This window comes from Euleptes europaea, chromosome 1, assembly GCF_029931775.1.
Source record: "Euleptes europaea isolate rEulEur1 chromosome 1, rEulEur1.hap1, whole genome shotgun sequence".
NCBI classification, from domain to species: Eukaryota; Metazoa; Chordata; class Lepidosauria; order Squamata; family Sphaerodactylidae; genus Euleptes; species Euleptes europaea.
Window position 1 is genome coordinate 78,324,692 of NC_079312.1, and position 27,979 is coordinate 78,352,670.

Below are 27,979 nucleotides of genomic sequence, written 5' to 3' on the forward strand. Positions count from 1 at the left end.
TATGCCAGTCATAAGAGGTTTTAGCCTAGCTTTCTTGTCTTTCCAAGTGCAGTGTGCCTTTACTCTTTCACAAAGCGAAACACCCAATCATTTGAACCTGCAGTCTGAAGTGATTCAGTCCAGGAAGGACAATGTTATGTGCTACTTCTGCATGTTTCAATTTGCAGGAACATGTGGGTTTGAACTCTAGTATTTCAAAGAAGTGTTCCCTCTTATGGTCTTCAACCACATTAGCCCTCCCTTGGCAAGCAGTTTGCTAGCTCAGAAGAGTGAAGATGCATTCAAGAACTACTGTGTGCTTATGTGGCCCAAATATAGGACCAGGTTCACAAACATGAAATAAGGATATGCTAGTGCTTATAATGTTGACCTTCCCAGCAGAGATGTACACAAATCAATGCAGCCGCACATAAGAACACACACATCATTAGACAGGATTCTCTACTACAGTTTAATATACACATTTACACTTCACTAATACAAAAAAAATATGTACACTTCACATTACAGTACATTCTAGCCACCAGTTGCTAGCTAATAGGAGGACACTATCAAAGTCCCAGTAGTGCTGCCTTACAACAGGCAGTGGGGTGCTGGCTTGCTCCTGGGATTTCCCCAGTAACACATTCTAGAAAACTACTCTCCGGGACAGGACAGTCCCAGAAGCTGCCCTTTCCTGGCTGTAGCTGTTTCCCCCTTGGCATCAGGAAGGTTCTTGTTTAGATTGTAGGGTCCGGTCTGTTGCCTTCAGCTTCATTTCTTCATCTTCATGTCTGCTTCGATAGCACAACGGCGCCCTCGGGTCCCCCCATCCTAATGAAAATGCAAAGACAAAAGGGAAAAGCAAGTGTTGTTAGCAAGCCTTAGGACAAGGACTGACTGTTACCAGGAGATTCAACAGACAGGCAATGATGCTCTCCTCCCTAAATGGCCCTGCAGCAATGTTACTCCCCCGTGCGATGTTGTGGTGGTTAGCATGTCAATGGAGGGGAGAAGAGGCAGTTGGCAGGTATGCTTCACACTTGCTTGGGGGATTCTCTTTGGCAAGGATACAGTGCTGCTTTTGCCCCGTGTGAAAAGGTCCAAGTTGTTTCTTCCAGTGGGCAGAAGGGAATGCTGGCTAACATACCTGATCCAACTGCTGATCTTTACAGAAGTTCTCTTCCACGTGCGTGGCCCTGGCACTATCTCCCTAGCATCTCCTCACAGTGGCTTTCCATGAATGTAGGGCAACGAGAGAGTTTACTTCCATCTGCTGCCCTCTCCAACTGGCTGACTTTCCTCATGGGCTGTTCTGCCTTTAACAGACAATGTGTTAGAAGATGACGCAACTCCCCACCCCAGTTATCTTGGGCTGAGGAAAACTGGCCAAAATGCTTCCTTGGCAGATCAGACTTTTTAATGCAGAAATGCGGTCATTATTATTATTAGCTTCACTTATGTCCGTCTGTCTCATTGGGACTCAAGGAGGATTGTAGACTATTCAGTCAATGGTTGTGTCCATATTTGTAGAAGGAGCAAGTGAATACGCCTTTGGTCTCCTCACTGTGCACACCTTTGTGAATTATCACATCCTCTGCAGAGCGCTTGAACACAGTGTTCTGAGAAATGAGTAAGAAACTGCAGCTTATATGTAACTTGCTTTCTCTTTACAAGAGGTGCCTGTTGTTTACACATGCTATGTGTTATTTTACCCTCAAAGCAAGATGCAGAAGTAAGAATCTTGTGCTCAACACAAACCCAGAACAGTAGAACATGGATTAGGGAAAAGAAAGGAAGTGGCCTGCATCCCAAAAATGACAAAAAACCTCCTTTCCTAGCAGGTGGTCCCTGGCCCAAGATATATCCAGCTGTCTTCGACCAGAGCCAGGGCTTTCTCAGCCCTGGCCCAGTGAAACTGTCGATTGACTCAGGCCCTGCAGAACTGAGCTAAGTTCTGCAGGGCACGTAAGACCGAGGTGGTTGAGGGCAGCGATGGTTATACATCAGTCGGCCTCCTCTGCTGGACCCTTCTAGAGTTTGAATCCCCTGCTGTTTCTTGCTGTGTCCTTTGTGGGTTTTTGCTCATCTACAAGAGGAATTTATTATTAGGCGCCATCTTTTAAATATTTTTTAGAAGAAATTGATATTTTTAGATAGTTTTAATTAATCTGGGTTTTAACTATTAATGCATTATGATACATTGACTATATTGTTGCTTTTAATGATTTATTTATATGGTTGTTAGCCGCCCTCAGCCTGACTTCCATAGGGAAAGGGCAGGATAGAAACTGAACAACATAAAAATAAAAAGTACAGTCACCAACAGTACACCAGAGCCCAAGGAGCTCGACATATATCTTACATTTCAGTGATGTTAACTCCAATCCTACAGTAACGTTAGGAAGCCCTCATTAACACCATGTATCCCCCCCCCTTTGTAGATATGCTGCGCAAAACCAAATCATTAAGTACTTACAAAGAGAGAAAGGAGAAATGCAGGAGAGCCCATGGGGACACTGTCCTGTTAGAAGACAAACATAAGGAGTGGTCAGATTTGACACGCACATGTGCCAAGAAACCGCCTGGCTTCCACTGCAGTTACAATTCAATACTCAGCCCCATTCCCTCTATGGGGGACACACAGCAGACATGCTGAATTACTAAAGAAGATACCAAATTCCAGGGGGCGCTAGCTTGGCTACAGAAAGAGCTCCAGGACAAGGAGTTTCCTTCAGCCAGTTCGCATTTGTTCTTTGGTGCACTGGATACCCAAGGATCAGGAAGCTTCTAGTTCATAAGATGCTATCAGACAGGCTGATCGACTAAATGCCAGAGAATATGCCTCAGTTGGGCTTAGTGGTGGCAGGTGAAATTATTTCATTTCTGATTCTTAGTAGGTAAAATTCTGATTCTGACTGGCTTTAAGCTCTCCACTCAGATGGTACCCTGGAACTGCCCTTCACAGACTAAACCACCTTGCTTTGGCAGCAACCTTTAACTTCAAAGACCAAGCTACCCTTTTCAGTGTTCTCAACTCTGAAGACTGCTAGAAATGGGGGACTGCAACAGCTGTCTTCATTACAGAGCAACCCAAAGAAGGCGAACATACTTCTATTCCAAGAGAGATTTTAAAAACTGGATTCCAAAGCTACTCTAACCCCACCCCTGTGGATATATAGAGTAACAAATGCCTTGAACCATTTCCCCCAAATAAAGCCAAGGATCAGCAGCTCATTAGCCCCCACCTTCTCTGAAGCATCTTGTTTCCGAGTGGAATCTCGTCCACGCAGACTTTTTGCACTGATCCCAGACTCAGACGTCTGCATGATCAGCTGTGTGGCTAGAAATTGCTGCAAGAAACCACATAACAGCTATTAGGGTTCTCAACATGATTGCATGTTAGTGGCTTTGCTACCACAATGTTGGACTTTTCAGTTACTGGTTTGTTTCTAAGCCTGCATTCTTTCTGCTTCACTTTGGGAATGGTAAATCAGCAGGTTAAATTATTTCTTTCAATGGGGGATCTGACAAGCCAATGAGACATTCAAGATGCCAAAAGGAGCAGGCCTCTTCCCTAATTTTGATTAGTACCTCCCCACACTAAATCAGGACATGAATATTGCCCTAAGTGTGCCTTTACCTGAATCTGCTCCAAGACATCTCGCTGCATTTCTACAGCCATGTGGTACACATCATGGTCAGAACTGTTGTACATGACGGCATTCTGGAACATTAGCATGATATCTCGTTGGAACTCTGCTGTGGTCCGGATCAGCCCATTTTCAATGTTTTTTTTAATGGTTGATAAATCCATCGGCCTGTCAACAACACAGCAATCAAGCTGTTGGTTTCGACAACATGATTTTTTTTAATACATTTTGAAAAAGACAAGCAGCAACAACTTTTAAACTAGCTGATTTGCTCCCTTCTGTCTATGCCAAGAATCCAAATTATCTCCACTGTGACCCTGAGCCATTTTATTACTGCTTTGTGCTGATGCCTTAATCTCCTATCCTATATTATTCTTTATTTATATCTCCAGTTTTAAACTTGCTTTCCTTCGACGTTCTATCTTTCCTGGCCCCTTTTTTTAACCTTCTGCTGCTTTAAACTCAGTTCCCTCTCTTACTTATTGTTGTAAACTGCTCTGAACAACTTTGAAAAGTGGGGTATAAATATTTTTAAAGAAATACATAATATAAGTACCCCAGCTAATTGACTGTATTGGTGCTAGGCTGAACAGATCCTTCCAAGGATCTAAATGAACAATGTTTTGCTTCTATCCGGAATGCCACACACTCAATGAGAAACAATATCGATTTGTAACAGACTGAGTCAACATTAGCACCGAAGTGGTTACTGACCGCTGTACAATACTGTGGTATCCTGGAGCTATATCATCAGTCACAGGCTGCAAGAAGACATTGGCATATCTGTATAAGGAAACAGGCATCAGTGAGTCCTTGTAAAATGACACAACTGGATGTTGAAAACAAAGTCGATACTGGGCCAAGATGGGCAGCACAGTCCCCATGTGCAGAAGTACTGACCAGTCTTCTCACCCATTTGTTCAATACATTAGAACCAAGGAATTCTGCAGTCTGAAACCCCACATTCTGCAACTTGAGTCACACTAAATGCCTACATTTTGTCCATTTGTTTGGGCCAGTTTTACCAAACTGGGCAAGCACAAAAGGGACAAGTAAAACACTGGGCAGCCGCAGATATGAAGAGTCAGATGCACAAAGTGGGAGCTGCAATATGTGATGATATGCCACTCCCTAACCACTAAAAGGCCATTCTAGATACCCATCTTTTCATCCAAAGATGCTCTAGAGTGTGTAGGAGGAAATCAGATAAACCAATTCTACTATAAAAATCATCTGAACAATTATTGTTTTCTTCTTCAATCAAGTTCAAATGCGTTCTGGAAGAGAAATTTGTTAAATTCAGCCTGAAAGGCCTACAGAGGTGGTGCCAGCCTCTCTTCTTGGGGGACAGAGCTTCATAATCAGGGGAGCCCCCCCCCCCCCCGCCCACATGAGCCCCAGCAAACCTAACCTCAGATAAGCGAATGCTACCCTTGAATTTTGGAACTGGGTCTGCCAACACTTTCTCTGAGTTTCCCAGCATAGCCATGAGGGCTTGGTCAAGATGCTTGCATATGAGGCACATTGGATGCTCAGAATGTTACAGAGGCTGCCAGATTTTGTGCTAAAACTTCCCATGGATACTTAAAATACTGGAGAATTAAAAGCGTGAAGCCTTCCCTTTACTATCCCAAACACCAGGGGCGGGGAGGGTCCTCTGCTTTTACTGCTTCCTGAAACACTGGAGCAGAGTCAACTTACCTGTGATTGGCCGCCGCTCTCCAAACCAGCATAATTGCTTTTTTCCAAATTTTCTGGGCTTGAATGGCCTCCTGATCCTCACTGCAAACAGAGCTGCAGGGAGAAAAAGCATCCATCAGAACAGGACACAGAGAGATCCCAAAAGTAAATCACGAGACAGGCAGGGTTCCACCAGGCAACTAGCAAGGACTCCTCGCAAAACAGCCCCCACCTGCCCACATTTCTCCATGCAAGTGAAAGAAGGACGGCTCTCTTCCTAGCAGCTGGAGTCTAACTATGAAGTTCCTCTACACAGCAATACAGGTATTTTTTTTTAAACAACAAAAGCCTTACAATGACAGGAGTCAGAGCTAGTTTACACTACAGACCAGTGGTTATTCCTGAACCTCTCAGGAGGCTAAAGGCACGATCTAGAATGTCTACGAGTAGCTGTAGGTTCACCGATACTCACAACTGTGAGGAGGCAGGGCTGCTGGGGATGGAGTCAGCCAGTGTGTGAGACTGCAAAGGTGCATTATGGATACTGAAGCCATCATCGCTCTCACTCACAGGGGGCTCATTGTCCATTTCTGAAAGGTACCCCTCACCCTGATCTTCCTCTTTGGGTTCCTCCAGACTGGCAGCCTCGCTGGCACCATCCTCCTCATCCTCTTCACCCTGAGCATCCTGAGGTACAGGATTAAAATTCCAGCAATCAGCATGACCAGCTGCCAGCAACAGCACCTAGGCCAGCCTCCCACGATGACAGCGGTGGGGAAGGCAAAAGGACCCTGGCTACAGCTAAGCCATTCTAGAGTCACGTGGACTTATCACCCCCACCACAGCTAGAAGACACTCTGGGAGAGGCTTTTTTCAGCTAGTGGTGGCCCCTTAAAAGCTACAGGAAAGGCGTGGACCCCTGCTTTGGAAAAGGTTAACTAAAATTTTCCTTCCAGTCTACACTTTGAGTAAGCACACCCTTGAGATGGCACCATGCACCAGTCCTGGCTACCTTAACCTCCGGACTCTTAACAGCTAACCACTACTCTCAGCATGCCGTGTTTCGAGTGATTCCGGTTTAAACAAAATACCTTCATCTGGTTCTCAAAGAGAGCTTGGGCTTCCTCCTTCATGGATTCTGGGGAGGGAAAAATAAGAACGGCTGTAGTCTAAGGAGTGGTTACTGTTGCTCACCCAGTTTGGAACAGCCACTCACCAGGAGTTCCAGGCCATCGGATTACGCCCCCCCCCCCCAGCCCTCTAGCAAACCATTCCCTCTTTTCATTAACCCAATCAGGTTACCTGAAAGCTCATATTTGTGGTGAAGGTCAGCCTGTGAGGAGTCTTCACTTGCACTTGGAGCATGTGGAGAGGAAGTGTCATCATCAAGGGGGAGCTAAGAAGAAAGAAGAGTTGGTTTTTATATGCCGACTTTCTCTCCCACTTAAGGAAGAATCAAACCGGCTTACAATCACCTTCCCTTCCCTATCCCACAACAGACACCCTGCGATGTAGGTGGGGCTGAGAGAGCTCTAAGAGAGCTGTGACTATCCCAAGGTCACCCTTGGGATAGCTTCATGCGTTGGAGTTGGGAAACGAACCCGATTCACCAGATTAGCTTCCGCTGCTCATGTGGAGGAGTGGGGAATCAAACCCTGTTCTCCAGATTAGAGTCCACTGCTCCAATCCACCGCTCTTAACCACTACACCACACAGAATACCTTAAGTATTAGGACTTTTTTCTTTCTTTCCTGAGCTTATAATAAGGCCATCAAGTATGGTTTAGGACTATAAAGACGACAGCAACCCAGCAGCCTACACAGAAAAGCAATCCACATTCCGGCAACAGATTTCCCCGAAACCTAAAGTATAGCCAGAGCTGTGTGCATGTTGCAATTCTGCAGGAGTGAAATAAAAATGTAGAATGTGGCACTAGGTGAAGAGTGCCATCTTTCCATTTTCACTGTTTTCAAAAAAGCATCCAGAAAAAGGAGTACTTGCAAGTTGGCTGCAACCTCAGAATCTAGAAAGGTAGCTGAGGAAGATTTCTGTGGGATTGCAACTAACGTTATCACCACCCTGCCCCTTGCCTAGCAAAAGCAGAACGAATCGAGCAGCAGCAATGTACACATGCTCTTGGTTTGCATACAAGCAACGGGATCTGAGGCTGCCTGGACGTGGAATCATTATTTCACACGTGGTATTCACAGTCTTGAACATGGCCAATGAAATTGCCAGGTCTCTGTTCTATGTACACTGACCGAAAGGAGCACCAAACCCAGGGCTTCTTTCACCCTCTCATTCTTCACTTACCCACACAATAGTCACAAAGAAGCCTCCTCAACCACATACCTCGGTCTTCACTGTGCTGTGCTGCACTTCCTCTTTCGTCGATTCCACCTCCATTTTAGAGCTCTGAACGCCAGCAACTGCAGCCTGCTGTTCCTCAGAGACGTGACCCCTCAGCTCAGGGGTTTCATTTGTTCCGGTCACTTCCTCAGAGCCCAAATGGATCTGTTCCTGCTCTGCGGGCTCTGTTTTTATTTCTGTCCCCAGATCCCCAATGCTCATTAGCTCTCTGATCCCCTTCGCTTCAGATTCCTCGCAGTCAGCTCTCTCTTGCTTTATGGTCACAGCCATTTGGGGAATCTGATTCTGCTTCTCGTGCTCCTGCTGGATTGGATGTTCTCGCTGGATTGGATGCTCCCAGGGGCTAGTCAATGACTGGGGATCCTCAATCTCTTCACAAAAAGACAAAGCAGCCTCAACTGCTGCCACATCCAAGACTTCAGGATGGTCATCCACCTATACCAAACCAATAACAGACCATGACATACGGCTTCAGGTGCACCCAGTATCTGAGGCTAGATAGGTAGCAACCTGAGCAAGGAAGAGCCTTTTCAGTTGTGGCACCAAAACTTTAGAATTGCCTCCCCAGGGAGATTCGTCTGTCACTCTATAGTTACCTTCCACCAGGGGGCGAAGACCTTTTTGTTTCATTTGGCATTCCTTTACTGACCCTCCTTCCTGTTTGTGTTTTTAATCGCTGTTCTGTGTATGTGTGTATTATTTTAAAAGGTTGGTTCTAATGTTTTCTGTTTGCTGCCTTGAGGACTCTGAGTGGGAAAGTGGTATAAAAATGTTTTAACAACTACAACTAGAAGTGTAAAGCTTTTGCAGAGAAGGCAGCAAAGACTACACCTCCTTCTGTTCTAAAGGTTAGGGTAAGGAATAGTAAGGATGAGCAAAAAATGAAACATTTTTATTCTTAAGATTGTCCAAAGTAAGCAATACTATTGTAGCAGGCTGGGGACCGAAGCATTAAAGGCCACCTAAATAGCTGCTTGCAGCTGTGGAAGATCATAATGGGTGTGAAGCTTCTTTGAAAACAAGTTATTCTCACCGGTGCTAATGCACTTCCAAGTCCAACTAAGGTTAGGAACCCTGTATGTCACGTAGCAATAAGCTGCTGTCCTCTCTATATCAGCCTGGAAATATATTACCAAATGTAAAACCAAGGACAATTTTTCTTTGTTGCATATTTGAAGCCCCCTCCCAAGTTTCCCTGGAATGCACATTCAGGTCTGATGTTCCTGAATAAAATGGAAATGCATCACTAGCTCATTTAGTGCATCATCACGGCTACAAGACAAGCCATGAGAAGAAATAATAATATTAATAAAATATCAGGTTGACTACCACAGACAGAAGTTTGCTTTAAAAAAAAAAGAAGTAGGCCCCCTTGCAAAGGCTACAGAAATGCCTGAAACCAAAATCTGAGTGAAGACAACCATCCCTGGACCGCTTTTGCCCAGCGACTGAAAACCAGCCAAAATAAGAAGTGCCACAAAGCTTTCAAAAAGATGCTCAGGCTTTACCAATTCTCAATATGAAGGAAGGGAAAGTCCATACTTAAGGACAGTAATGAAAAATGCCTCTCTACATATCTTTGACATATACATTTTTTTGCACCAAGACTCCAGGCAAGAAAGGTCTCTTCATCAGGCTCTATGAACTACTTGCCAGACTCACAGTGGTAACGAGTCCCCTTCCTCTCATGGAGGGCAACTGCAACAAGCTCCTGCCCTTCTCCTGAGCCTGGAGACAGGGAGGGGGGGAAGGGATGGTCTCTGACCTTGTGCTATGCTCTGAAGATGGTCCAAGCACCTCTTAATTCAGAGGGAGTGGACAGAGGGAACCTCTCCCTCTCCCAAAATACTAGAACTCCAGGGCATCTAATGAAGCTGATGGGCAGCAGATTCAGGATGGACAAAAGGAAATATTTCTTTAAACAGTTATTAAAATGTGCAATTTGCTGCCAGATTCTGTAGTGATGGTCACAGGCACAGACAGCTTTAAAAGCTTCATGGAGGAGAGGTCTATCAGTGGCTCCTAGCCATGTTGACTAAAGGGAACCTCCACGTTCAGATGCAGTCAACCTCTGAAATCCTAGTGCAGGATGCAACATCAACGAAAGGCCTCGGCGCCCTATTGTTGGACCTCCAGAGGAACTGGTTGGCCGGTGTGTGAGACAGGATGCTGCACTAGATGGACCACTGGTCTGCTCCAGCAGGGCTCTTAAGGTTCTTACATCAGAGACAAGACCTTTCCCTGAGTCAGGGGATAGAATTGTGCTGACCACAAAGGCCTACCAAGTTTGCAGACCTCCCTTGTGAATTGGCCGTAAAGGTGACCAACAAGTTACAGAGTCCATATGGCTGGTTGACACAAGTGATCTAGGAGTTCGTCATTTGAAGCTCCTGATCTGGATTGGGACCACAACGCACAGGAAGAAGCCACTTCAGTCTGCCCCGCACCAGGCCATTTTCCCAATCTGAAATGTCATGGGGAGCCTATGTTTGCTCTGATGGGGAGGCTTACGTGCAGCCATCAGTGCACCTAAGTTTACCCAATGGGGCAAACAGTAGCTTCCTGGGCCCACTTCAAGTCAGTAACAGGTGGGTTGGCTTAAGCTCCCTGCGCACCAGAGTCACAATCATAATTGGGCACACATACCTTGGAAATTAGTTCCCAGTGGAGAACTCCTAGTGCCACCTGATTGAAAGTCTTCATGCATGCCACAAGGGCTTTATAACATGTGAGCTACTTTATGGCTCAGCACGTCTGGGCACAAAGAAGGAGCCCATGAGGGGATCAAGGAATTGCTTAAAGCTATACACATAGATAATTACCTTGTCCTCAATTATGGCTATGATGTCCCCAACCGTCTCGAAGTCCAGTTCTTCCCCAGTGTAGGACGGCTCTTCCCCTGCGTAGGAAACTGCAATGTCCATCTTCTCAGCCAGATCAAGGTCTTCCTTCCCATCCATGCTGTGGTCTTTGGAAGTCCCTACAGCAACGGATGCCCCAGAGCCCAGGCATTCTTTCTTGATGGAATCAATGATCATGGAAATTTCACTGCTGTCCATTGACACTGTCACAGAGTGAGGATCGGGCACTGCCTCCATGGAAACACACGCGTTGGGCTGACTCACTGGACAAGAGTGACAAGTCAAGTGAAAGCCTGGCAGCTGCAGCAACCAGCAGCGTGGGTCAGATCAAGAAATCAAAAGCATTCTACAGCCCCAAATCAAAGGCACATACAGGGTGGCGTCCCCTCCCCACCAATAATAGATGGATTCCTAAACAGGAACTCTTTGCATCATAGCCTAGCTTAGTTCCACTCACTCCCCTTACCCCAAATCACCCTTCCTTAGTCTACTCATGTATTTTTACTGGAACCCTGAGTGCTTCTTCTTGACTATCTCAATACCGTCATTTGCCCCTCCCTCCACTGGCACAATACCCTCTCTCGGGATCAAACATTTTGCTATGGATATGAGATGGCCAAAGCCCCTGTTCATACACCCCTTCTGCTGACCCTAAAGGAAATCTTCTTTAAGGCAGCAAGTGACATATGAGTGCAAGGACGCACCTGACACTACACTTTCAGGAGTTGTAGTTGGTGGCACAGCAGCTGATGCTGGTAATGTGGGCACCGTGACTAGAGTTGTCTGAGACATGGATTCTACAGGGGGAGGCAGAAGTTTGGCTGGAGGTTCACTGGTGGCAGCAGAAAAGGAAGCAAGCGATGTGGTGAACTGTGCTGGACCAGCTTCTAAAAGGCGGGAAAGAGTAGGAGCACCTAACAAAGTATGAAGAGGGGAAAGGCACATTAGCCAAGAAGCAACAGCTACTCAGGCCAACAAAGCAAGCAAACCCTGGGCTCTTTGTAGCACCCATGTGCCAGGGTTGTAAACTATGGCACATATGCAAAACGGGATACAAACAGCAGCCTTCAGAGTCCCAAGCACATCCCAAGGTCACTATGATTTCAAATGTCAAACCTGGCAATACTAGGTATCATTAATAAAAATCCTTTCTGCACCTAAGTGACCCAAAAGAGACCCACCCATTATTTGCACACTGAAAAATTAAGAATATTTGTGCACTATTTCTTGATTTGCTTATTCACATTCCAACATTTGGGAGCCTAAAGAATTCACAGAACATTGATATGGATTAAATGGTTTAAAGTAGGCGAGGGAAGTACAGGCTACAGAGTAATGGCACAGAGACAGCAGCATCCAAGGGGAGCTACACAAGACTTCTATAATCTCTGACTAGCCAGTGGCTGCCTATGTTTTCAGCTGACATGGTAGGATCTAGAAATCCTACTGGCACCATTACTGTGGATTTTTTGTGTGTGCAGTGATCACAGATATTCCCCATTTTCCCCTTCCCCTAGAAGCCATTTCCGACCCAGGAAAGCTGACTTCCAGGGTCAAAAACAGCTGCTGGGAGGAGGGGAAAGCAGGAAAGATTTGCAACCACTAGCACCTTCCGATTATGGATCATTGGATCCAACCCATGGATGCCACCTCTTAAGCATATTTACTTGAACATTTCTACCTCCTCTATTAATTTTCTCACAATCTTTATCACAGTAATAATTATTACTTATTTTTTTGAAGGACCAAGAGACTTGGGAGTCAGATTCTCCATCCGAGTCAAGATTCTGTTGTATAAGGTATGCAAAGCAGAAAAAAGTCTGGTACAGAACTTGAAGGAAAGGGCTGTGTATACATTGTGCTATCAATGGCAGCAAGTTGGCAGCAAGAAAAATTGTGCTGCCTGTATAAAATATAAACATTGACATAATTTGCGGGAAGAATTAAGAGGGCTACACAGACATCCACAGCTCACCAGAGCCACTAACATTTCTGAACTCTTCTCCCCCACTCCTTCATGCATCTGGGAACTTTGCAAGCATTATTCACACACTTTTAAACTTGTTTTTGTAGTTTCAAGGGGCTAGAAAATGTCTTTTGAAATCAAAGTTCGAATTCCTAGCTACTTAAAACTAGGCATTTTGCAATCAGAAAGAAGAACAAAAACATGGCCTCGGCCCCAAAGGCCAATCCAGAAGACACAGTACAGGTAGGTAAAGGAAACTGGAAGGGATGGAAAATTAAAATGCTCTGCCAAACAGGGTTTCACCGTGAGAGATGGTCACTCTGGGATTACCTAAGAGACAGACATCTGAAGAAGTGCTTTGAATACAAAGAAATGGCAGAACAAATACCAGTGCAATTTAATAATGTACCACAAGACTGGAGGGAACACACAGCTGCAGGAAGATGAGGAGTGCGGTGAGTGGAGTGATTTAGAGAGGAGACAATTCTAAACTGAACACGGAAGATAAATGAAAGCCATTCACAAAACAGGTATGACACGATTAAAGCCACCCAACAGACATAATATCTCCTCTAAAACCTCTGTCCACTTTTCAAGGCCTTCCTTTCATAGAATCAAAGCTTTTTTAAAAAAACTAGGAACACCCCCAATATAAAAAGCAGGAAGAGAAGAAACAATGATTGTTGCATTCTTGACACTTACCAGAAGCAGCAGGAGATGCAGGAACGGTAGTGGAAGCTAACTGCATTTCACCACCATGCAGCACTGGAAGGACCCCTCCCACATCCAGGAGGATACCAGAGCTGCTTGCATGACCAGAAACCACTGTCATCTCGCTTTCGCCAACCTGCCAAAGGTCAGAAGATATTTATATATGTTAAAAATCAACTCGCAGGCTGCTCCCAATGCTGTACACATAATATAAGGTCTCTCCTCCATACCCAGAAGCAGTATTCCATGTCCCCAAAAACCTGTTTCCAAGTACTTGCTACTACTCTGCTGACACGCTCATATCCTCTGGTTGTTACCTAGTAGCACAGAAACAAGGTGCTCTGCCGAGTGGACAAAGCCAACATAGTGTGGATGCGGGGGAGGGGGGAATCAGAACAAAACAAAATCCCTTGTTTCTGCCCATACAGAAAGGACACTGTACCTCTCACAAAGGACTCAGAAGCTTGTTGCCTGAGCTGATTTAATTTGCTTAATTAAAATGCTACAATCCCCCCCACTCCCAAAGGTTCATCTCAAAAAGAAACAAGAGGGGAACATTCAGATGTTTTATTTAGAAACCCTAGGGGACCTTTTCCATAAATTTTAAGGGGATCGGGTATGCCACCAAAAGTCACAGAAGGCGAGGAACAGCTAAGACATATATGCTAAAATAGCAACAGCTGTGTAAATAGCAACAGCATGTGTAAAATAGCAACAGCATGATTCTTCCCTGTGCAAAAGTGTGGTATCCACAAACAATCCCCTTACAGACTAGAGATGCCACTTCTACCCCTGCATCTATGCATGGGAATGTCATGCAGGTAGCACAAGTTACCCCTGTGGGCCTCTCTCTCCCCCCGCCCATCCCCAGTGGTGTGCCCTCCATTTCCCATCATGACCTGTAAACAAGCTCCAAGGGTGGGCAAGGAAGGGAAGGCAGTGGGGAAAGAGAGTGCTCCAATGAGCCCTATGGGAGATCCTTCTGCATGCAGCCACTGTGCCCATGCAGGAAGAAGGATCGCGACTTAAATACATTAAAAATATGACATCCAGACCACTGCAAGCATGCAATTTTTAGAAAAATATGAATAGCAAGGAAACAGTTGTCTGATTATGGAAGATTACCTATATTACTACACAGATTCAGTTGTCATCTTTTTAATATAGCTGATATATACTGTTTTATTTTAGTGTACGTATCTTGATCAGTCCCTTCTCTCACATAAATATCATATCAATGGCAGCGTAATTTAAAACATTTCTAGCACCACCGCTCCCAAAGCTGTAGGTGGCTTACAATGTGCATAATTATTTAAGAACTTATTAAAATGGGCCAAGATGAAGCATCCAATGTAGTGGCATTGCTAAAGCTAATTGGGTGCGGATCTAATTAGCTCCCTTGGATGGGAGAGCACTGGAAGCCCATGTAAGAGCGGAATGTAAACATTACAAATCAAAAGAACACCAGTTAATTACAAGCAACATTAAAATTATGAGCAATCTGCAACTGCATTTCTTCAACAAGCTGCATTATGGCCACAGTGGCAGTACAGTGGTTACATGCACGAACTATGAGCTAGAAATTCCTGGCTCAAATATTATCTCAGCCACAAACTCACCGAGAAGAGAACTGGGAAAGCCTCTTTCCCCTTCTTTCTCCAGAACTTCAGTGGTGAGATTATGTAAATCAAAGCTCTTTGTGTGCTTAGAAAAAGTGTGTGTTAAGTGTGATGCTTCTGGCTCCTCAACACAGGAAGATGTCTCACACCCAGTCAGACCACGGGTCTATCCAGGTCAACATCGCCCACTCTGACAGGCAGCAGCTCTCCAAGGTTTTAGGTAGAGGTCATTCACGTCACCTGCTACCACATCCTTTTTTACTAGAGATCCTGGGGATTGAACCTGGGATCTTCTGCAAGCCAAGCAGATGCTCTACCAATGAGCCATGGTCCCACCCACAAGTCAGAGACCTATCTAAGCTTTCCTTTTCAAAACTGTTTGTTCTTTTTTGTGGTGAACGTCAGTCACAGAGATTCACCAGGGCTATTGCATACATAAGCAGTGAACTCCATACCAGCCTGGGGCTTGTGGGAAGGAGGCTGCCTTTCTTCAGCAGCTCTGAAAGCAGAGGAGAAGGAGGCGGAGTTGCTTTCTGTCCTAGCATCTTTTTCTGGGCTGAATCATCTGTGACTGGGGTCATGGGGGCATCCAGTGAGGTGGAGCCCATAGGGGTGTCAGGGATCCCAATGAAGGAGGCAACTGGGGTGTTGGGCAATGTCCCTGGAGTTACCTGAGAAAGAGAAAAACCACACTGTTCAAAGCCACATCCTCATCATCTTGACAAGTCCCACTGACTCCTCCCACCAGGGCCAATGACCCAGCAAACCCCAAGCACCTCCTCCATCATCCTTGCTCCCCTTAACCCTTTGTGTATCTCTGCCTTTATATTTCTATTCTAACCAAAATATATTCCACTGCCTTGCCACAAAGCAGACTTTGTGCTCTGGGCAACTTGTCGACATGACAAAAAAAAAAAAAGATTGTGGAGAAAGGCATATAGCCCATCTGATCTTGGAGCACTGTACAGATGCCTACATACTATGTATTTCTCATTTTTGCCAAATCCTTACCCCTGGACTAGTCTCTTCCACCGTGGGCTGAGACAAATCCCCTAGAGTGTAGTCTCCTCCTGGCGAGGTTGAGCCTGCTGGAGAGCGGACCATCATTCCTGGAACTCTTCGTGATGGATTCTTAACTGCCTGACGAGCTGGAAGGAAATTGAATTCCAAAACTGTAGTCCAGACAGTCACACTGAGAAACAGGAAATCTCAGGACGAAATGAGATGACCGTCAACCACCCAAATCAAACATTCAGCTACTACAGTTATACCTTGAATCACTGTGGCTACCTCCATCATAAAGATTTTTAATGCGGAAACGGTAACAAACTTTCCCAGTAGCTAACAAAAACACTGACCACTAGTCACCCTCTAACAGCCTTTTTATTGCTAAAAGAACAGCACTGACATTCTCTACCTTGCTTAAGTGCTTCCATGTCAAAACCTGTGCTTCAGTTCTGCACGCATGTGTGTGTGGGGGTGTACTGTTTTCTACATACACAGGTCCCTTTCTTTCTATCTGGATTTTACCACTCCTAACTTCATCTTAAATGTTTTCATACTCTTAGGCCAAGAACAGAATAGACAAACAATGAATCTCAGTTAACCTTGATAAGCAGCATCGGTAGCTTTCCTCTTCACCTCTGCCTCCTCTTCTTCCATTCTTTTTTTCCTACAGAAATTTGGCAGACCTCAAGGTTACTGAGTGCTAATCAATGCCTTCCCATCAACACTATGAGTTAAAAAGCTCAGGGCATTTATAAAACTATAAACTCAAGTGTTATTTGTTATCCATAACCTAACAAGTCATCAGGTCAGATATCAGAACCACTGTCTAGAAATTTTCTTCAAAGTTTTATTCCAAAGGGCGTGAGGGCTTGGAAGACATGGCATCTCCTCAGTGCAAACACTGAAGAGCCCCCCCCCCAATGTGCGCAATGTGGGCTTAGAACCACAGCAAAAGCCTAAAGAGGGATGACACAATTATCAAATAGCTGGTCAAATATTGTCAACGTTCCATGAATCTAAGAATGCCGCTATATAGGCTGATTACCTTTTTTATTTCACTGGAACATTATTTGCTAGCAACAACGGCATTTTGTTGAACTACTATAACTTTCAGATTCAACCTTGGAGTTTAGCAGTTCCAGTGAAACCCAAGGACTGAGCCCCAGGACTCAGATATGCAATCCCAGAGAGAGCTGTAACAGGGAATTAATAAGATAACCCACACCACAATGTCATTGTACAGTTCCTCCAGCCGGTGGTCCATGTGCCCCGCCTGTATCAGTTCTGCATCCCTCTTCAGCTGCCTGCAGGGACAACACAAACAGAAACCACATTCTATGGTCATTATCAACCCATCCTGAAGCTGCCAATGACTTCCAAGAGCTCTCTATGTTATGATTTATCTGGTCGATACCTGTACTTCTCTTGTGTCTCCTTAATCATCTTCTTCAGCTCCTCAACCCGCTCTGCTGTCAGTTTTCTCACAATAACATCTTCCACAGTTTCTACCACTTCTCCTTTCTCACCACGCTTTCTTCTACACCAAAAAGAAGGGAAAATAATCTAGGGACCAGAACAGTGATGCCCAATCCTCCTAGACAACGAAGCTTTTCACCTCACCAAGTCCACCACCCTGCTGTTCATGCCTAGTACTTTTTCTCCTTTCTGCTCTTCTGCAACTCACAGGACTGTTATATTAAAAGATATGTTTATACTTAAGTATTCAACTACAGCTCTTAGAGCACAACCCTACATGCCTGACTGCTTGAAAGCAAGTTGATTTCAATGGTATCTACTCTAAAGTCAGCATGCCTAGGATCGTTTATTCAGTCAGCCGCTTTGGAATGCTATACTGAGCAGTAGAAACTACGCCACAGACATTTCAAGAAGCCTGCTTCCCCAAGCATTGTGAAGCATTCAGGAAACAAACATACACAAACAATACACACAATTCTGCCACAAGGCAAAAACCAACACATAGGAGAAAACTTTGCAACTTTAGTCTTCCCCCATTCTTTCTTAAAGAGTGAGCGTAGATTCACCACCCAGAACAGTACATCAGAGTTTATATGTATCTGAGTAATTTTCACATCTGCTTTAGAACTGTAGCTTTACAATGAATACTGTCTAGGTGAGCTGCCAATCACTTTTGACAAAATCACATTAGCTGGCAATTCTCACATAACCGCTTTCATACGATGGCTGAACCACAACCAGTTTCAATCCCCAGTGTTCTTATAAAGTTTTGTTTTTTGGAGACTTGGAAATGTTACTGTGATAGATATATCAGAATTTACATATGATCAGGGCATTACAAGATGTCCCTAAGAAAAAATGAGAAGTAATGCTGAAGGCCATGTATTCCCAATGCTCAGCGTGGTATAGTTTCTACTCAAACTAGACACTGGGAGTGTGTTTATAGGTTCCAACCACTCTTCCATTCTCCCTTCCAACACAATTCTGGGTTTTGCTTCTCCCCCTCCCCCCCGGTTGAGGGTGGCCTGTCCTCTGAATAAACTTGGAATTGGCTTTTGAAATAAGATGTCCTAGTAGAACTGTGGGTAGATACCCAAAAACTAAAGATATTAAGTCACACACCCATATAATTTAACAAATGAAAGCAGGAGGGATATGAAGCAGACAGTTGTCTTTGAAGCAAAATAAGTAAGCAATAAGATTTTGATTACTACATGACTGCAAGGAATATGAAAGGAAGAAAAAGATTATCAGACACACTGGCCACAAAAGGAATCACCAACTTGTATCTTCTGCAAAAATCACAAATATGTGGGCAAAAGGGATAGATTATGACAGTATGCCACAGCAACAATGTTAGAGCAGGCTGGGGGGAGCACCTTGAAGAGTCTTCAAACCCATCTTGGCAGAAAAAGACTTAAATTCCACAAGTTCAGAAATCAGGACAGAGATAAAAAGGGGAGACTGTACAAAAGCCAGTGTAAGAAAACTGCCCAAACATAATGAAATGAACAAGTCAGAAGAAGAAGAGGAAAGGAAGATTGATTATAACTAAATGCCTCATCTTTGTATGTCACCACAGTATTTAGCTATAGGCCAAACATAACGGAAAAGGTGGTCTGGAAACAAGTTTCATCTTCCATGTGCAAGGTGCCATTCCAGTTCTAAAACAGCAACAACATTTGTTAATGCACAATGTCTTCCTTACATTTTCAATCCTTGCCCCCTTCAAAAGAAAAAGAAAACAAACATACATATGATTTGGCCTTTGCACTCACTTAGGTGTCTCTGTTGTCTCCAGGAGCTCAGAATACTGGGATGCGCAGTGCTAGAAAAACACATACAATTCTCAGAGAACAATAAATGGCAGATACTCCTAAGCATCTTCATACTCTGATAGAAACCTACAGTAATTTTTCAAATAATACATATTAAAACTGTTCTCATAGTAGGCAAGGGATGTGTGTTTTCTTGACAAATATAGATTACTGAATGTGCAGAATTATCAGATGGATAGAGCAATGGTTGAATGTGTATGGCTTGTTTCCAGAAAAGTGTGGACTGTAGGATGCATGTAGGAGCTTGGTAACAGAACATTTTAGGGAGCCATTTTAACAGCTGCAAATAGGAATGGCCTGCATGCCATAAGTGTGTGTGTGGGGGGGGACTGCAACTGGCAACAACTCTTACCAGTAGAAAGGGCCAATTTCTACATGGTGAGCTGCTCACAGAAGCCAGTCTGAAGTGGCATAAAAATACCTGTTCCATATAAATTTAGATGTGTCCCCTGCACTTAAGGGCAATCCCATAGTCTAAGCCCACTGAGTTGTGCATAGGTAACTCTGCAAAGGACTGCGTGGTCAGTGAGAAATTGTGCGGTATCAAGCTTGCTATACTAGCTGCTGGAAGGAGAACAGGCTCCCTTTGTCCAATATGACCAGCAGTGGCTGGGAATGCTCTCTGCACTCACCTCCCTCTACAGCAGAAGTACCCAAGTTTCTTCAATGGTGGGCCACATGATCTACGAGGCTCTGCATTGAGCAGCTGTCCCCAATCTTAACCAATAAATAGTGCCAACGTAACAGCATAGTCACAGAATATCAAAGTTGAGAGGGTCCATGCTTGGCATACAAATATTGAACGTGTCTCAAACATGAATCAAGTGCATTGGAGGCTTCATGCATACTTATTTTCCTTTTGTCTGTAAGGAAATTTAAGCACCTTACCTTTTGAGAAAACCAATCAGGTGGGCGGCCTGGCTCTGCAAAGGGTTTGATAGCTCTGCTGACAGACACCCTAGAAAAGAAAAAAGTCAGAATTAAGATTTACCTTCCCTTTATTGGAAAGATATAGTAGTGAAAAGCTCATGTTGGGTTCACTAGCTGGGGGAAGAATGGAAATATGTGCAACATACCACTCATTTATTTATATCCCAGCTCAATGGCTTGGAATGACTAATACCAGTATATTAATTTGAAATCCTTCCTCTATATTACACTAACACTCCCCCATGTCCTATTCCTAGCTACTAAAATCCAGAATAACCATCACTAGATGTTGTATTTCCAGCTGCTTACCTGATTCCAAATTATCTCATTCCACAAGCATAAAGTAAATAAGGAGTACCACACAAATGATACCTAAACAGCTACAAACAGAACTCCTGAAAAATTGCTCTAAACTCAGGCTCAGAGCATCATGCACATAATCTCACAGCCCTTAGAGCAACTTTTACTAAAAATGCATCAAAGCCAAAGTGAGCTAGTTAGTATCATGATTAGAAAGACAAATGCATCTAGTTGTTTCACATTGCCAACTATATCAGTGCAAATGATACACAACTCCAAAGCATTCAAACAAATATGGATGCAAATATGTATCGCCTTCTCATTAAGATAGTTTAGCATAGCAGGCCTTCCCCCTCCAACTGTAATCGATATCACTAATTCTACTAATCAAGGCTAGCCTGTGTACAGACAGAATGATATCCATTCAAATATTTCCTAGGATACCACCGGGAAGAGCACTTAGCAACAAGTTCTCACAAGCATCAGCAACATGTATCTCACCAGTTCTGGTCGCCACTCCGCATGACAGAAGAAGCCAAGCATAACTTCTCCCGGATAGACCATGGCTCCGTAGGTCCAGCACTCAGCAGCTTGTGCTCTGACAGGAACAAAAAATAAACAGTAGTGTTGCAACCTAATCACATACCCTGGAAAGGAATTCCTCACAGTAGCACCGCATCTACCTCAGTTCATGCTACTTGCCACACTCAACAAGATGGTCCCTTCCTAAGGCATTTTTCATACACATGGGAATGAGATGACAGAATACTGAGATGACTGAGTGGGCTGTACCACTTAAAGATACAGATGCAGAATCCGCATGTTCACCTATGTTAAAAATTAACTTTAAACAGAAAAGCAGCACAGCATGCAAAATTATGGGGGCAGAACTGTTCTTTTAGCTGTGCTAGTCTTCTCTTTGCACAGAATTTTTCCATACAGTGGAACACTGACAATCTGGAGGGAGGTAGTGCATTCTACCACCCCATTAACAACTCATCCTACCATTTCATTCTCATGCATCTGTGAACCAAGCCAAAGCCTTTGCAGGATCCATTCTCAATCCCTTTAAAATTGCCTCCCCACAGAAAAAACACTAAGAATGTCAGACTAGCCCATTTTCCTACCAACGGGGTGGGGGACAGACCACCATGACAACACTTCTCAAAACTCAACACTTTACTAAGAATCCATCATTGGAGAGCCCTTCTCCTATGGTTGGCTTTTTTAAAAAAAAGCAAAGATCCTACACCAACAAAAGGTGTGTCACAAGTGTATACTTGACCAGTTAATCGTTGCTTGGCACGGAGATGCAGTGAATCGAAGGGCTAAGGCCGTTTCGTTTCATAAATGAATGAAACTACCTTACACCGAAAACGGGTCTACCAATATCAGGTATTATCTACTTTGACTGGACAGTGACTCTCAAGGATTTCAGGTGAAAATGTGTCACGTCTCCTATTGCTTGATAATTGAGACTGAACCTTCCACAGGCAAAAACACTCTACGGCTAACCCACAGCTACTTTCCCATAGCTGTTACGAGGACGGAAACCTTAACTTTAAAAAAACAACCTTTTACCCTATTATATCCCACCCACCCTAAAGAAAGCCCCTCACTCACTACCCGTCCCAGCAGCCATTTTCCTGAAGGCGCAACCAGGCACGGTGCTTGCCGGGAAATAAGCTATAACGACGGTAGCCGTTTCTTCCGGCTGAACAGTGGGTGGTGCCTGGTTCTCAAAGTCGCGTTCTTATTGGTTGATTGAGGAGACAAGCCCGTGATTGGCGACAGGGTGAGGAGCACTTTTGCTCGTCTATGGTATTTTTTTTCCTCCCACAGTTCCTTGCTGTGGCACGGAACAGGAAGTGTGCCTGAAGGGGCGCGTGGGTCTGCGGGCCTTCCTTTGCAATCATGGGCCGAAGCAAGCACCAGGAGTCCGGGGAAGCGACGGAACCGGAGGAGGCCCCGGAACGGTCTTACCAGGAGCTGGTGGAGAACGTGAATGCGATTGCGCGGCCGCTGGCCTCCCGCAAACTCACGCGCAGGCTTTACAAGTGCATCAAGAAAGGTGCGGGGCAGCCCAAGGGAAGGCGGGTGCAGAGGGGCTCACCTCAGGGGTGGGAATGAGCTCCCATTCAGGGTCCTCGAGCCTTTGAGGCTTCGTGCTAAAAGTATCCCGTTTTGGTTTACAGCGGCGAAGCATAAACAGATCCGGCGGGGCGTGAAAGAGGTCCAGAAATTCATCAACAAAGGCGAGAAGGGGTAGGGACGCTTATTTATTTAATCATCTTTTTCTACTTTCTTTTTCATCTGATAGACTTACAAATATGTTGAGCCCCGATCTGTTACACTTCGTACACTCCATGGTACGAACTCCATAGGGGTAGCCGTGTTAGTCTGTTGCATCCAGGGGTGTCTTCGAGACTAACAGCATTTATTCCCGAATAAGCTTTCTGAGTCGGAGTTCACTCCATCATGTGTATTTTATATAGTTGATCAATTAGACAGTTTCTATGTTTCATGAAAGGACTTCTGATTCCCAAAAGTTCATGGTGGAATAATTTTTTGTTTTATTTGATCTTTACTGTGTTACTGGGCTTAAGTCTATTTTCCCTGTTGGTAAATTCAAAGGTCACATTCCTTGTCACCTCTGTGGCTTTTAATGTAATTGATCATTTGTCCTGCAGAACCACCCAAACACCAGAGCCTGTCGTGGGTATTCTGAGTCCAGGAACATTTCCTGGCGCTCCAGGTTCCCCTGAGTTCATGGGCAAGATGGAGTGAGTGGCTCAATGTCCAGATCCACACGCAGAGAGAGAGAATTGAACAATCTAAAACCATTTATTATGCCAAATTAAAAAGAAACATAGCAGTTACAACACAAGAAAACCCAGTACTACATAGCATAATAAAATAAGGAATATATTCCATTGCACACCAAGCATGAGCAATGCCCTTGTGACTTTGGCATGCAGCCTAGAGTAAAGAGATCACAAGGTTTATATAGCTTTTGAGTTCATTGGAAAAATAGCAGCTGCCAATTGGGAATGTCATTAGCTAGACATCTTCCAGACCCTCAAGAGAAAATAAGTATGGGAGATACATATGTCATACAAGAATTATGGCTATAGCTGGTTTACTATCTCAAAGAACATTGGGCCCCTGTCAGGTCACCTTCAAGAATAATCTGTGATACCAGTATCTCTTGGATGTTTACACTTTAAGGATGGTACAGTTAGATTCTGGAATGTCTGCACTAATTTTAACTAAGGGGCATAGCCTTCTTGTATCTCACAGCTGTATATTTGCAAAGGATTGTGGGAAGGAGAACCAAAGATGAAAATCCAAAGGGAGGCAAAATGGCCTTGCCTCAATAGAGTAAAATCCCACAACATTGCCAAAACAAGGTTGCCTTTTCTTCCTTGCTTCTCCCTATGTCTGTAACTGTCTCTCAGAAAACCTGCCTGGTGGTACTTTTTCCACCTCCCTTGTCTCTCAAGACTCACCTTTTCTCTGAAGCCTTCAGCACAATAGTTTCGAGGCAAACTGCAGGACTTGTGATTGTTTCAAAGCCAGACACGACAACCAGGAAACAAAGTTCCCAAGCACACTAGGCCTGATTTAGATTGGGATCATGACACAGGGAAATTTCATTCTCTCCCCCCCCCCCCATTTTTGGCCTATGCTGAAATGGCGGGATGCATCTGCAGTTTTCAGTTTACTTGCAACCCTGTAATGGGGCAAATAGCGCTCCTGGGGCTGTTTCAGGCTGGGAAAACAAGGACCTCCCCCAACCTGGCTTGTGCCAAAACATCTCACAGAGTCTGGCTTTTAGTTCTATACTCTATTGAAACTAAATTTAGGATGTAAGACTGGAATAAATTACTACTGTTCCAATTTATCTGTACCTCTTCTTCCCTCTGGTGTCCCACTTTATTCCACCTTCTATACTATAAGCGCCTCCAGGCAATGATCTGTCTTCTTGCACTCTATATATTGATGCTGATATATAAATACATCTGTGGAAAACACTCAGAACAGTAGTTTCAAGTATATTATCTTATTGCCAACTTCTCACTTCTTCTTTTTTCTTTTAAAAGGATCACAGTCCTTGCAGGAGATACATTACCCATTGATGTTTATTGTCACATTCCCATCATGTGTGAAGACAGGAGCCTTCCATACGTCTATATTCCTTCCAAAACGGTACTGTAGAGCTAAGAGTATAGGAAAGGGAGTTGTGGAAGTGGGAAACTGCAAAGGTTCTGGGAAGTTGTTGGTCTCTGGTCACTTTGTTCTCCCCTGGTCTGAAAGTATACGTGTTCCTCATTGCCCCCCTCCCCTAGTTTTGAACAGGCCCAAGCATTCATTTATGGAAGGCTTTGTACCTCCTCCTGTATTTGATAGGCATACAATCTGCTCCCCCCTTCATTAATTAGATTGCTCTATCTGGACTAGCATAAATTAATAAATGGACCACTAATACAGGCTTAATCTATGGGTACAGTTGCCCTGCAAATTGTTTTGCACTGTTCCAAGCATATGGAGGACCCACCCCCAGCAAATGAAAATTAGGAAATATTTTGAATATGTTGTGCATTTAGGGCATGGGTCATTACAGTATAAACAGCAACAAAATACTGGACAAGACACAGAACAGGAAGGAGCTCCAGGGTATAGCTGTGAAGCACATGATAATAGCAACTTTGCTGAAACTGGGCACATCTACTTAGTGCTTGGATATGGTTCCTAGGAAGCCTCCTATAAGCAACCTCAAGTTCCATTATAGAGGAAAGGCAGAATAGAGCCAGTGTGCTATAGTGATTTAGTGTGTTAGACTAAGATCTAGGTGACAAAAGGTTTGAATTACCGTTCTGCCATGGAAACTTGCTTGATGACCTTTGGCCACTGCCTCTCAGCCCAGCGTTCCTTACAGGGTTGTTGTGAGGGTAAAAATGGAAGAGAGGACAATGTTGTAAGCCACTTTAGTCTCCAGTGGGAAGAAAGGCAGGGTATAAACAAAGTAAACAGTACAAATGTAGTAATCCTAAACTTGCCAAATCAGCAGAATAACCATACATACATACATGCCATACATGGCAAAACTCTCTCTTCTTAAGTAATAGCTTAACATTGTGCTTAAGCAGTTGATTAGAAACTGTTTAAAACTAGATCCAAAGTTCATCCCTGGCCTAGACTCAGCCATTAAATCAGCACAGAAAGGATGACTAAGGATCTAGATCGTCTCTACAGATAAATCTATGGGTGTTACTATCATTTAGCACAAATCTGTGCAAGTCCTCCTCCGATTGTCTGCATGCTAGTCAGCTGAGTTATCTTCACAGAAATGCTGCTGTTCACCAAAATGCAGCCATAGCCAGAATCTCAAAATCCTGCACCACAGGAAGGCAGTCTTGCCCCACTCTGAGAAGTTTGGGGTCAGTCATCTTTTTAAAAAGTACACATTAACCCTCTTATTGGTACACTATTGCTGAAATCTCTTCCATTTCTTTTGTCTGCTCATTCTCACAAGTTCCGTATTGCAGTCTCTTTGAGCTGTTCCTTATATCAGGTAGTCCTGCATCCTGACATTTACTTTTTCACACTTGCATTCTGAAGCGTCCACTGTGTGATAGTGAAGATGTGTGCTTGCTTTGGGCTAATGGGAAACTGTTACGAGTGATCTGGGAAATGAATTTTGCTTTCCTATGGTTTATCTTCTTAGGACTTGGGAGCAGCTGCAGGTTCAAAACGCCCAACTTGTGTGATCTTGATCAAGCCACATGAAGAATACCAGGAAGCCTATGATGAGTGCTTGGAAGAGGTGGAGGCTCTTCCTCTCCCCTTGTGAGGAACATTGATGGAAGATGCTATTAAGACTGACCAGACTGTATCTTACGTGTAACTTCTCTGCAAGTGAGATAGTAGGCAAACATTGATTTTAAAACTGAGGGTACAGAAGCTGGCTGTTTTTCTGTCCCCTTTGTGCTGAATACTGGAGTTGGCACCACCAGTAGCCTTGAAAGACAGACTGGTCACTGGCTTGGAAAAAAATCAGTTGCATGTTCTATCCTGAGCAGTGCAAAGTGGTGTTAGTGACTGTATTTTGCACCAAATCTAACCTAAGGAGTTTACCATCCTGTTCTACAAGTCTCAAAAGGAACACATCTGCTAAGGGGATTAAAATATTTGTACTATTTCTAAATGTTCTTCATTGTCTAATTTAGCACATGGTAATTACCCAATGCCGGTGTCTTTGTTCACCCCACCACCAGCAGATGGCTTAATATATTTATATGCGTGAGCTAATTTCTATAGTTTGAAAGACTAAGATGTCTGTCATATCGAAAGTCAGCTCCGTCCCCTCTGGTAGAAGGGTGGTACTTGCATTTTCCTCTAAACTACAAGTTTATGTAATGCAAGCAACAAGATGTTGCACCAGAGAAAAGTACCTACTACCTTTTACTACACCAGAAGTTGAACAGCTTTTCCTTTCCTACAACATGATCACCCATTTACCTTGGAGGAAATTTTTTATTAGTTTTGAGTACAGCAGCAATAAAAATCTACCAAGTCAATTTGAAAAGAAGTTTATTTAGATGCATTTCTTTGCCATCCTTCTCTGGTTGTAGCAGTTGGGGTGTCCCAAGCAGAAGGTGGAAGGAAGCCCCCCCCCCTCCCCAGATTACATGCAATGGGACAAAATCCTTTGTAAAACCAACAGGCCACAACTGAGATGTCAGAAAAACCTTACAATACCCTTTGTAAATGTCTCTTTCTCAAGGCCTGTGGTGATCTTTCCCCACAGCTATTTCAGGGAGATTATTTGAGAGCATCGTTACACCCTGTTTCTGAAGCACAGTTGGTAGGAACTGGCTCTCACATAGTCATGGCTGCCTTTAGGTTAAACAGCTTGGCTCTGGTCTGTAAGATCCTTTCTCAAGTATTTGTATATACTGTCCTATAAACTTAGTTTTCTCCAGACATGCCCGCTCTGGAGTCCCACTTCATAAAACTACCACATGTAGCATTTCTGCATACAAGCCGAAGGATGAAGATGTCTTAAGTACCGCCAGTGCTTCTGGCATCAGTTCCAGCATTTTCCCCATAATGATGTGCTAGTGGCATTCTTCCTCTAGTTAAATTCAAGAGGCCTCTGCCACCTTAGTGAGCCTTTTTTAAATCATTGCTTCAAGTTATTTTTATCTGTTAAGCTACAGAATTACTTGGAATTGAATTGCTGATATAATTCATGGTGAGAAGGAAAGGATTGCATTTTATCTTTCCTATATCCATCAAGCTACATATTCTAGTGCCTGCTACACCAGATTTCTCATCCTGCAGTAGAAATCCTAATTCTTCCACTTTATACTAATCTATAACATATAGGAGACAACATCATGAGGGTTTCTGCCTTTACTAAAGACACAAGTTGACTTCTAAATTTGTATGGTCAGCAAAAATGACTTTTTCTTAGTTTTCTGATGAGATAGTTATCTGTATGCAGGGAGTCTGATAGCAAGAGGCATTCACTGATGACATACCCTTCACATCTATGTGAAAAGGCTGTATTATGAGCCAATCT

General features: G+C 44.0%; 2 protein-coding genes across 4 annotated transcripts; one reads left to right on the forward strand and one right to left on the reverse strand.

Moving 5' to 3' along the window:
* Positions 1 to 705: 705 nt before the first annotated feature.
* On the reverse strand, positions 706 to 22,055 carry BRD8 (bromodomain containing 8). 3 transcript variants are annotated; one of them, XM_056856285.1, is made up of 22 exons: positions 22,015 to 22,055; positions 20,893 to 20,989; positions 20,050 to 20,119; positions 19,102 to 19,151; positions 17,262 to 17,384; positions 17,071 to 17,151; positions 16,447 to 16,511; positions 15,851 to 15,987; positions 15,295 to 15,510; positions 13,212 to 13,356; positions 11,248 to 11,457; positions 10,505 to 10,806; positions 7,665 to 8,117; positions 6,615 to 6,708; positions 6,404 to 6,450; positions 5,785 to 5,999; positions 5,334 to 5,426; positions 4,347 to 4,415; positions 3,623 to 3,800; positions 3,228 to 3,332; positions 2,459 to 2,503; positions 706 to 813 (listed from the first exon to the last, which is right to left on the reverse strand). In XM_056856285.1, exons 1-22 carry the CDS (start codon positions 22,031 to 22,033, stop codon positions 754 to 756), a joined length of 2,874 nt encoding a protein of 957 aa, XP_056712263.1. In that variant the 5' UTR covers positions 22,034 to 22,055; the 3' UTR covers positions 706 to 753. The 3 variants fall into 3 exon arrangements, with proteins under 3 accessions (XP_056712263.1, XP_056712279.1, XP_056712271.1); XM_056856301.1 differs by lacking the exon at positions 15,295 to 15,510; XM_056856293.1 differs by lacking the exon at positions 11,248 to 11,457.
* A 250-nt stretch (positions 22,056 to 22,305) lies between these two features.
* NHP2 (NHP2 ribonucleoprotein) lies at positions 22,306 to 26,287 on the forward strand. Its single transcript, XM_056863423.1, has 4 exons — positions 22,306 to 22,462; positions 22,587 to 22,656; positions 24,495 to 24,600; positions 26,120 to 26,287. The coding sequence occupies exons 1-4, from the start codon at positions 22,306 to 22,308 to the stop codon at positions 26,243 to 26,245; spliced, it is 459 nt and encodes a 152-aa protein (XP_056719401.1). The 3' UTR covers positions 26,246 to 26,287.
* Positions 26,288 to 27,979: the final 1,692 nt, after the last annotated feature.